This window comes from Melitaea cinxia, chromosome 8, assembly GCF_905220565.1.
Source record: "Melitaea cinxia chromosome 8, ilMelCinx1.1, whole genome shotgun sequence".
NCBI classification, from domain to species: Eukaryota; Metazoa; Arthropoda; class Insecta; order Lepidoptera; family Nymphalidae; genus Melitaea; species Melitaea cinxia.
This window is the reverse complement of record NC_059401.1, coordinates 14,981,560-14,994,188: the sequence shown is the minus strand read 5'-3', so window position 1 is coordinate 14,994,188 and position 12,629 is coordinate 14,981,560. Positions and strand designations below refer to the sequence as shown.

Genomic DNA, 12,629 nt, shown 5'->3' with positions numbered 1-12,629 from the left:
AAATCTATACATACATCTATTCTAATAATATAAAGCTGAAAAGTTTGATTGTTTAAACGCGCTAATCTCAGGAACTACTGTTTCGAATTGAAAAAATCTTTTTGTGTTGGATAGCCGATTTACCAAGGATGATTACATAATTCTAAATATTGATATAATACCACCACCCATACCACTGCTGGGCGCCTTTCTCCGTGTAGGAAAATGATTGGAGCCTAATCCACCACGCTGCCATAGTGGGTTGACGGATAAGTTCCCTACTATGAGTAACGATCGCTGTCAGGTGTACATGATAACAACCGGGACCGACGGCTTAACGTGCTCGAAACACGGTGGGGAGATCCACAGGGAAAGACGTCCAACCCGGAAAGAAATATTTGTAATGATATACCTTTTTAAAATCCTTGTATTGTGCCCTTCAATTTGATACCCATATTGTAGTATTCGAGAAAAAAAAATGTTTTTCATTAACTACAATGGCTTCGCGCAGCCGCCATGTTTGATTTTTTTTAATGTCACCTATCTAAGAACACTTGGGCAGCTAAGACGAACCTAACCATACCTCAATTATGTAAATCCGTTCAGTGGTTCTGGAAATATGAGGTAGTAAAGAATATTACATACATACATACAAGATACGCGCGAAAAACATAACCCTTCCTTGGCAGTCGGGTAAAAATACAAATATCCATCCCGAGCCAGATTTTCCTCAGATGAACACGGGTGAAACAGAAGGGCGCAGCTAATTTGATGTAAAATAATAATACAGAAATATCATATACACATATACACGATTAATTACTTTATTTTTAGATATGAGTAAAAAATTAATGAAGCATTTATTCTTCAATCATCATTTATTTTAATAATTTAAGCTCAATATTACGGATCTGAACTTTATGTATGGTAATAAAAATATATTTATTTATAGAGTTGACTTTGACATTTTTGTTGAATTTGACAGGCGCATAAAAAATCACGATTCTAAACGTAAGAAATACAAAATAACGTGTCTGTTTTGCATATTTTCCTGTATTTTTAATTATACTAATGGTTGCATAGAGGTCGAAATTCGAACATAATTAAAAGTTTTAAATTAAAGAAAACCTTGTTTTAATTTTTCAATTCGACTACAGACTTTGACAATCAACAAAAAAGTATAATGCGAATGTGTGTTAAATTCATTGTGTTTAATGTTTTATTTATTTATTTATTTAATATATTTATATACATAATATAAAAAAAATATTAACACTCTGCGCTCCTTTTCTATATAAACTATAAGTGTACAAAATTTTATACTCCTCCGTCCGCACAATTTTCGTAAAAAGGGGTACAAAATTTTTACTTCACCTATTAATATATAGATTACTAGCTGACCCCGCAAACGTTGTGTTGCCATATCATATCCCTTTAATCCCCCCCCCCCCTTATAACTTAGGAGTATAAGAAATAGATGTTAGCCGATTCTCAGATCTACCCGATGTGCACACGAAATTTCATAAAAACCGGTCCAGCCATTTCGGAAGACTATGTTAACTCCGTAGCGTGCATTCCATATACGCAGAAAGGCACTGCCTACCTTATCATGTTACTAAAAATGATATATAAAACAAGAAAATTACATATTTTTAAAAAAGACATAAATCATAATTCAATTTAAATCCGCTTCAATTGAAAAACCCGCCGTTATATATGTATGCGATATCAGCGCTTCGCGTGAATCGACGACAGGCCTTTTATGAAACTTCTGCCTACAATCACTAACAAAATGTTAGCAATGACAATAGGACATTATATAATCCTACAATTTTATAATGTCGCGCGTCATATGGAATACGTACAAAGTGTTGTGTTTTTAACATTGGTTGGTTTAACAATGACAGGAGGCACAGCCTAAGAATAACCTGTCAAATCAAATTGTCTTGAATTCGATACCGTTTGTACCAATAATTAAGATTTTTGACACGGTCGCATAATCGCATCAGCCATCCGAATCATTCCACAGAGTAATATTATGACAATTCACTTTTAAATTTTCGTTTGTGCGTTCTTGTTATTAGTGAAAATATTAATATATTAGGGATGAATAAGTTCACTTGTGAAATATGTAACAGAGATGTGTGTTTGATGAAAGTAAATAGTGCATCGAAATTCAACACGTTCGATTTTACGGATAAATTAAAAATTGTTCAGGCGTATCGATTTAACACATAAATAACAATTACGTTATTTTATGAATAAACAAGTGCTTTCATTAAACATACAATTTCGTTATCAATGATTTCCTATGTTTAACACAAACGAAATTATTAGAGTGCCGGCCTTATGAGGTCACTATGTCTATCCAGTAACTGATTTGTTTGATTAGTATCAGTTGGTTGCTGTACGTGTATTTGTATGCCTGCATTATAAGTATAAATGCACTTTACGTGTCCAATAATTTACTTGTCTGTTCTTGAAATTATCTAAAAGCCTCTATTCCCAACAAAATTGAAAAAAATTAGGAAAAAATTGCCAGGAAGTAGCTGCAGTGTGGCTGTTCATATTTTTTTTGACTGCCTACCCTGTCTAAAAACTTTATGCACGCCACTGTATTAACTAACATTGTGACCCGAGAATTTTATATATAAGTTATAAAAGGTGAGTGGTCCGAAATGACCTTTGTATTTATTAAATGTTTTTATATTTAATATTGTGTTATGTACCTTCTAAATAAATAAATTAATACCTTCCTATAATTCTTCAGGAATACTTACAAAATTTTCAGGTGAAAAAAAAAACACAAATAAATTCCGATTACTCAAACTCATTCGATATTCCAAATAATAATTCCGCACTCGTTTGCAAACCTCTCTGAACATGAACGAGTATTTGTGACGGATGAATAACAAACAGAAATAGGTCCAGAAAAATGGAGACTTATTTTTATCTGGCCACAGTATTGCAGGAACACTAAGGGTACGATAGTAATCTACCTGTATCTGATCTTACTAGCGATATTGACAGAATTCATATGAAAATCGTGTCAAAACTCATTAAATACAATTGTGTGTGCAAAAACCCGCCTTCAATTTACGACGAGTAATAACGCAGGTAGTCGAAAACATAATCAATGAAACACCCAATATTATTAATAACTCAAAAAGTAATAACTATAATAAACTTTATTGCACATTTAAACATAAAACAAAATTAATGATACAAAATTTATTTATTTTAAGAAAAGAACTTCGTTTAAAAAAATTATAATCACATATGTATTGTACAACCAGGCGATCTTGTTGCTTAAAAAGCAATCTCTTCCAGACAACCTGATCATGAAAGGAATATTGCTTTGCAGACGGCCAGGTGACAAATAAAATAAGTGAAAAAGGTATATATAACAATATATAAATACACGATATGTAAACAATTTGTTTGGCGTTATTTATTATTGATTTTTTTCTCCTCCTTATTGTGTGCACACTTCTATCCGGTGCTTCTTTTTCGTGTCCTGTACCCAAAAGTTATCTGGAAGAAATCGCTCTGTAGCGATAAGATCGCCTTTATTCATCATGTATTTTATCTCTCTTTATATGTATCTGTATTTCGGTGTACATTAAGAATAAATAATTGTGTTTGCAGGCAAACGAAGAAATACCGACTTCAATATATTGACAAGTAATACAACGTAGGTAGATGAAAAAATAGTCAAGTACGCATATACACAATACGCAGTACACAAATACGCATTATCAAAGATTACTCCTAAAGTGATCAGATCTCGATGAAATATAAATGTGACTACATAATAAACATCGGCTTTCGATTAAATTAAAAATCATCAAAATCGGTACACCCAGTAAAAAGTTATGCGGATTTTCGAGAGTTTCCCTCGATTTCTCTAGGATCCCATCATCAGATCCTGATTTCCTTATATATATCCTTTCTAACAAAAGAAGAATTATCAAAATCGGTCCATAAACGACGGAGTTATCCCCGAAGATACATTAAATATATATATATATATATATATATATATATATATATATATATATATATATATATATATACGGTCGAATTGAGTAACCTCCTCCTTTTTTGAAGTCGGTTAGTAAGTTAATAAAATAAACAAAAACTAACTATAAATTACTCGTCAGAACTCAATCAAATTTCAAAATTTGTTTAATTGGATACCATAAAAAAACCATTCGTAAGCTTCAATAAACTAAAATAGAGCAGAAATTTGGATTTTAGGTTTTATCTATCTCTGGAATAACCATTCCTTCGATGCTAATTTAACATAGATAAATCAATGGAAAAAAGCATCGGAGGTTATAAAATGTTTCTAGAAGTTACCTTTAGTTAATTTGAAGTACAATATTTAAGATAGACCGAGTAAGAAGTCATGACCTTTGTATTATAATTACAATTCAGATTTATTGGAATTTTTCTTTAAATAAAACAGCTAATTTTAGTCAGTACGTCATCGTTATTATTTTTAAAGTATTTGCGTTCTGGTATTTTTTTTAAATAAAAATTTAAAACGTACAATGCCAAATATTTTACTTAGTGTAATAGAATAATAACACAAGTATTTGACTAAGAAAGAAAGACTCGTTAACTAGTATTTGTTCAAAGCAGACTTCCTTCAACCTTGAAACCACAAACCACAGAAATACTCCGTGCTTGAAACCTTTCATTGCATACATAATGCATTTTCGTTGCCCGAACAAAGTTTAAAACTATTAAATTGTTCGTGACATGCGTTTGGTCTCTTGTGTAAGGAGCAAAAAAAATATTGGATTGTTTAATACCCGTAATAAGATAATGATTGTATTGCGTGCTTGTTATCAAATATAATGCCTCATATATTTGGCATTGTGCGTTTCAAACTTTCAAGCTATTGTGTGCATATTTACATGTGTGTGTTACGTGTCGAATCACGATATTGTTAGGGATCTCTTTATTATTTACTGTAGCATTTATTATGGCGAGTTCGCTAGTTTTCCTTTTAATAGTTACGATAGAAAAGTTGCCGTTGTCTGGGCGTTTGTACAATCCTTGTGGGTCTCCCCACCGTGCCTCGGAGAGCACGTTAAGCCGCCAGTCCCGGTTGCTACCATATACACCTGATAGCGATCATTACTCATTGTAGAAAATATATCCACCAACCCGAATTGGAGCAGCGTGGTGGATAAAGCTCTGATCCTTCTCCTATATGAGGAAAGAGGCTTATGCCCATCATAAGGATATTACAGGCTAAAGCGTAACGTAGGCAGATATGACAAACCTACACTTCAATAAATCCTTATAAAGCAGATTACTGTATAAGCAGATATGACCTTGATCAAATGGTTCTAAATAAATAACGTCCACGTGGATGACATCCTACGTGGATGACATCCGCTGAGATTATTAACGGGCGAGAGGAACTATAGGTAACTATTACAGTCGGTAAGGAAGAACCTACACGCATGAAAATCGCTTTATTTTTAGCATTATATAATACCACTATGCCAATGCTAAATACTTACTACAGAAACATTTTCAGCTACGTATATTGTGCGACAATTTCAACTTTAAAATTTATTATTTTGTTACCAGATATTACTTAAGAGAAAATTTAATTCCATGGTCACAGTTGTCACTTTATTATCTTGATCTCAAATAGTTCCTGTTAACTTTTGTACAGCCAAATCTCGAATAGTTTCCTGTTCACTTGTGTACAACCAAACCTCGAATAGTTCCTGTTCATTTGTATACAACCAAATCTCGAATAGTTCCTGTTCACTTGTGTACAACCAAACCTCGAATACTTCCTGTTCACTTGTGTACAACCAAACCTCGAATACTTCCTGTTCACTTGTGTACAACCAAACCTCGAATAGTTCCTATTCACTTGTGTACAACCAAACCTCGAATAGTTCCTGTTCATTTGTATACAACCAAATCTCGAATAGTTCCTGTTCACTTGTGTACAACCAAATCTCGAATACTTCCTGTTCACGTGTGTACAACCAAGTCTCGAATTGTTCCTGTTCACTTGTGTACAACAAAATCTCGAATAGTTCCTGTTCACTCGTGTACAACCAAATCTCGAATACTTCCTGTTCACTTGTGTACAACCAAATCTCGAATAGTTCCTGTTCACTTGTGTACAACCAAATCTCGAATACTTCCTGTTCACTTGTGTACAACCAAATCTCGAATACTTCCTGTTCACTTGTGTACAACCAAATCTCGAATACTTCCTGTTCTCTTGTGTACAACCAAATCTCGAATACTTCCTGTTCACTTGTCTACAATCAAATCTCAAATATTTCCTGTGCACTTGTGTACAAACAGAGTTATAAAATGTGGGCATTGTAGATAAATAAAAAATAAGATTTCCAATGTAAGTTCTATTTGTACGCGCATAACTCTCGACCGCCTGCACCAAACTTGATAATTCTGTTATTTATTTATTTTTCGAGTACATTGTGTTCAGGACAAAGTTTGAATAAAAGAAAATAAAAAAACACGAAAAAGAATGTATGTAGTTCGAAGGGTATCTTAGTTTATAATAATATTAACTGCACCCTGCGGTTTTATCCGCGTTAATTTGAGGAAAAAATGTGCTAAGATATTATATAGCCTAGCGTTCCATGGTAAATAGACTACCCACAACAGCGCGCGTATAAACAAACAAGCTCTTTAGCTTTATAATATAAGTATAGATTCTAAGTTTCAATGATTTCATTCATTGTTTTAAAGATGTGTTACTCAAGTCGTACTTGACGTAATGAATCGACGAATACCCTAGAGCAGTGTATTGCATCGGCAATGCCTCGGTTTCACGGTACACTCACGTGCAGCGGTTTTAGACCACAGGACGGTCGCTAGTCACGTGCATATCGACAGATAAGGAAGGGACTCCTCGTTGCTATCGATATTTGTAATAATTATTTTTAACACTATATTAAAATATTTTATAAAATAGTATGTTTTAGTTTGCTTATTTGTAATTATACTTTGTCTGTATTGTATTAATTGTTTGATTACTGTGTTGTTGCATAGATCTTTTTTTCTGTTCATTGTGGACTAACTACAACCTGTCTTTAAATAAATAAATATCTTATTATATACACAGACGGTTATCTGTTCCTACGGTAAGCAACTTAATGCTTGTGTACAGGTAGCAGCCGACTATTATATGTATTTTTTATAAATATACATAGAAATAATACATATATATATATATATATATATATATATATATATATATATATATATATATATATATATAGACTCAGGCAGGAATCGAACCCGCAACCCCTGGAGCAGAAAGCACCGCAAACTGCGCCAACGGGCTAGTCTTTACACCAATTATATTTATTTCATATATATTACGAGGATGGATTCAAGATTTATAGTGTAAAAATCTTACTTCAAATTAATATTTTAAAATGTTTATACGTTTATGAAAACCGATATAGAACACGCACTTTAAAACCAGACGCTTGAAAACATATTTACATTTTAGTCAAAAATATTTATCCGTCAATACTTGTTTACGCAAAACTCCGTTCTGGGTGTTTGTTTGGTCATAATGCAAAACATACAAACATATAGATTTCAATGACATTATTATAATAGATAGGTAACCCAATAAGGTTATCATCCGCAGTTAACCTTAATATATAGTCACTACAAAAAAAAATGTGCTAAGATAGTTACTAATAACCGAACAACATACAAAAATAATACGACGACCTTGTTCCGAATATTCGTGGATCATGTCTAGATTGCAATGGAACGTTTAAAATGAAGTCATCAAAGATTACCAAGTCTCATCTAATGACTAAAGCCTATAAAATTCCTGTACATAATCACGAATTTTTTTTTTAAATTAATACATATAGGACATCAATATTACAAATTATAAGAAAACGAAAAATATTTACAAAAAAAAAACATCGTCAGCTTCGGATCACGTTAAAATTGGTAGATGATATATGACAATATAAGTATACAAAAACTACACATAATATTTAAAATAAGCACAGACAACTAGAAAAAATATAACATAATAACAATGCTTTTCAATAATAATAAAAAATGGTTGTCTGTAAATTTGATACGGGCGATAGTTTAGGCATAGGCCAATGGAGTGGAAAGAGATCGACGCGGCGCAAACGTACAATGAGGGTAACGGGACAATTAACGTAACGCTACAATGAGCCATCCTTTTTCGTGTAAGCAGCCGGCGTTCATCGATTTATTAGACGTTGTCACGTCAATAAAAACAACAATACTTATTTTCATTCTGCGTTATCTCTTACAATTTTTTTTTATAATGTCAAAGTCCTTAATACGTTCGTCATATGTTATATTACAATCATTAGTTAATTTATATTCAATGTTTTAGTTATATATACTACATCTAAGTTAAAATACATTGGAATTAGGTATTACTATGGAAATCTTACACGATTTATTTTTATTAATTTTAATCGATACAACTTCGCACAGAGGTCGTCACATCACTACGCAACTTTCGAAACTATTGGCCAATGCACGCTTCAAGCTGCAATTACTTGTCTATGAACCTTGCAACTGATCACAGGATAGATCTGCTTTAAGGAGAGTTCGTTGACCTAACGTGCATTTTACTGTATCGCCGCTTACTTACGAAAACCGCAAAGTATTTCTCTTTAAAGATATTTACAAAATGTGTGTGCACTAATAAGCTTAATTCAAACTGTTACTGTATTTGAGTATGGAAAGGTAAAAAATTTATGGGTCTTTAAATAAGAAATATAATGTTTGTGAGATAAACTTCTTTTGTATAAAATAATAAATAAATATGAAAATATTAAACAGATGCTATTTAAAGATAAATAGCGTTTATACATAATTACTATATGGATATAAGTTTGATGAACATTACCAACTTAAGTAAACAATCAAAGCAGGAGAAACAACAACTTCACTTAAAAATATTATATATAAAGGTACCTAACTCTATTCGTATTATATTATTTTTGTGTGAATGTGTCACTAGGGAATTTTAATCATTTTTAATATCATATCAAAAATCGACCGTTCCAGCGGGGATCGAACCTGCATCTCGGACTGAACGTGTCGGTGCTCTAGCCAGTTAAGCTATAGAACGGTGTACCTATTAGATCAAAATTTTCGATATGAGCATTTTTATATTCGGTTCTGAGCAACCCGGTGCTATCTATAGTGAGTTATTTTACGGACCCCGTAACTAAACCTAGAGAAAGCTCGTAAATTAAAATTAATTTGACTTGAAATCCATTGATCCATTGTTAAGATTATTATTTTCCGTGAAACCTCCGAAAAAATGTAGTTTTTATTCAAATTGCAATGTGTTGCATTGTTTCGTCGAAAGTTTTAATGTGTCATATAAGTAAAGTTAATACTTGTAACAATCTCAGCTTTGTTCATGATTTAATTATTTAAAGAATAATGAACAAAAAATGAACATAATTTATGTATGTAATATTTAGCAACAAATTTTTTAAAGGTACATCAGTTTACAGAGATGTTTATCATTTACTGTTTTACTATTTTTTGCGCAAATTTTAAAGCTTTCGTCATATTGCACGAATTATATCATAAACGGAAACAGTTTTATCGCAATCACAGAAAAATTACGAATTTCATACGATACTGAGAAAAAAAATAACATAAAACTTTTTGTAGAAGTTTTTTTAACACGTTTTGTTTTGTATTTATTTTTTAAAGAAAATTATTAATTGTTAATTTTATTTGTTTTAATATTTTTCTATTTTTTTTAATACACTATCAAAGTATACAATACAACAACATTAATAAATCTCTTAAATTATTTTTACATCACTATCATATAATTTATTCCTTGTTATATATGTTCGTATAAATATAAGCCAACGCACAGACCAATCAAAATAAACGAAAAAGTATTTATTACCTTGTTCCCCATATAAACAAAATATTTTTTAAATGCGTATAAAGCTTAATTTTATTCATAGATAAAAAATTACTCACCTTTTCCATTAGAGACTGTGTAGGACAAATCTTGAAAACCGAGATTTATGGGAGGTCTTTGAGGCAAATGAGATAAGTGCGCACATCCTAACGCCTTAGGCGAGTTTCGTATTATGGTTATGGGAGTATCCATTGCTACCATAGGTTCCATGTTTTTGTTTCACCTTGACATTATTCAACTGTGCAACAATTTTTATCTGTAACAAATTGAAATTTCAAATTTAGAAAGCAAAAATTACCAAAAAATAAATATGTTTAACGTACGCACACGTTCGTCTGTTCCTGAGATAAACAACCTAATGCTCGTGTTATAGATAACATCCGAAAATAACATACACGCTTCTTATTCAACGACAGTAGGATTTTCTCCTGTGCCTGACTTCCGGAAACTAGCACAATATACAAGCACAAACGTCTGATAATGTAGGTGATATATGACCGATACAAATGTTTGCCGTAAGCGGGGATCACACGCGCCAACACGTATCCAACGATGAATATATACCATGATACAAATATATAATATATATATAAGAAGAATGTTTTATTTAAATTAAATTAATTCTTTTTTTACTTAAAATGTAATCCTGATTCTGTGAAACAGTCACGCGTCTGATTCTGTCGAAATCTAAACCCTTAATCAACGTTAATCGGAAGCAATTTGCAGTCGTACATTCAGGGACGCGATTATTGCAATTTCGTCACAATTTACCATCGCTCGTCAATAAAGGATGACTTTGACTAATTTTGGTACTGTATAACATGAAATTAATAAATTTAACATAGATAAAAAATTCAAATACGGTCGTCTGATAATAATATAACGTTACCAACTCAACAAACAGACGGATTCTACACATTTAATAACATTCATATAAATATTTATAGTGCCTTAAACTAACATAGTGAACGTAAAAAAACACTTAACCAAAATTTATTCTTAACTAAGAATGTTAACGATATCTTTACACGTAATAAAGTTGTAACCATTCTGTCTGTACATAATAGGTACAAAAACAAATGATAGAGATCTTTACTATAGCAATAGAAACCAACATAATTGTTATTGTTCTTAAACAAATAAAAACCGACTTGAATTTAAATGACTCAAATATAATAATTAATTTACATGACAAGTATAGTATAATACATATACTCGTAATTAGGGATAACTCAAAAACCACTTGTCAGATCGCGCTCAAATTGAAATCGAACCTTACGACGAGCACATACTTGAGAATAAAAAAAATTATAAATACTTATGACGTAACACAAAGTAACTAAAAAAAGTGTGTGTGTACTTATGTACGCAAGTAAGAAGTTATACTTTATTGGCTAGCTAGCCGGTTCTTCTTCGTTAAATAGCTAACTTCAAGGTGTCTGTTTTTTTATGACGGTGTCCGCGCGCATCGTAAAATTTTACTCACATCATTTTTAAAGCACCAAAAGAAATACAACTTCAAAAAAAAAGAGAGAAGAACAAATTGAAAACCTTTTTTTATGTCGGTTAAAAATATAGCCTGCGTCTAAAAAATCGTCATTACTTAAATTATGTTAATTAATACGTTTGAAGCATCTTCGCAACCGAATTTAACACATTACCTTTGACCTTAGAGTAATCATTTATTATATTATTTATATATTATAATTACGAGCGCTATAGAAATATTCGAAGCAGATTTTTTAACCAACTTCCCAAAAAGGAGAAGATTCTCAATTCGATCGTATTTTTTTATGTATGTTACCTCAAAACTTTTGACTGGGTGGACCGATTTCGATGATTTTTTTTTAAATCGAAGGGTAGTGCGTTTCACGTGATCCTATTTAAATTTAATTGAGATCGGATATGTACTTTTCAAGTTAAATCTAATAATGCGTATTTAGTGGATAATTTTTTCGTCGACCTACGCTGTGTTATACCGCATAATTTTTCACTGGGTGTACCGATTTTGAGGATTCTTGTTTTAATAAAAACCCGATAGTTATGATGAAACAGTATTATTTAGCTGTGATCTTCTGCAAGGTCGAGGTACTTCCCCAGTCGGGCTGCTGCATATTTTAACCAAGATATATACTGCTGTACCCTACCCCAGTTAAAGATAATATTTTCACCTTATTTAACTACTGGCTCATAAGCTAACATTAAAAAATTACTAGCCACGTTACACTGCTATTTTTTGCAAATATTTGACAAGGAAATTATAATTAAAATAACTAACATAAACTAAAACAGCCTCAAAATGTTTTTTTTTTCTTAATAAATTCTGTTTATAGAGAAGTATACACACATAATACATAATTCCTTTCTAATTTCTGAAAATTATTATTTTTCTTATCTATATCTATATTTACACTTATTTGCTAGTTATCATATATGTACACTTATTTCCTAGTTACCATAGCCTCAAAATGTTATTAAGCATAGATATTCCTTTACATATAGCAGAATGTATCGGCCTTAATCAGCCATGCTGGTCCAATATGAGATATCATATAACTGGCGGAATATTTGCAGATAATTGGCGGATAATCGGCATATAAAATTTTTAGTATAGCATCGGTTGACAATTTTGTCGGTCAATAATTTTTTGTTTGATTGTTTATAAGCT

The 12,629-nt window shown here is 31.7% G+C and overlaps 1 protein-coding gene across 1 annotated transcript in view; it reads right to left on the bottom strand.

Annotated features, from left to right (window-relative positions):
* Window positions 1-10,171, bottom strand: part of LOC123656071 (ATP-binding cassette sub-family G member 1-like) — a 28,743-nt gene extending 18,572 nt beyond the window's left edge. The window contains exon 1 of the mRNA XM_045591795.1: window positions 10,021-10,171. Within this exon, the coding sequence (XP_045447751.1) occupies window positions 10,021-10,171 (151 nt within the window). The remainder of the gene's footprint in view (window positions 1-10,020) is intronic.
* Window positions 10,172-12,629: the final 2,458 nt, after the last annotated feature.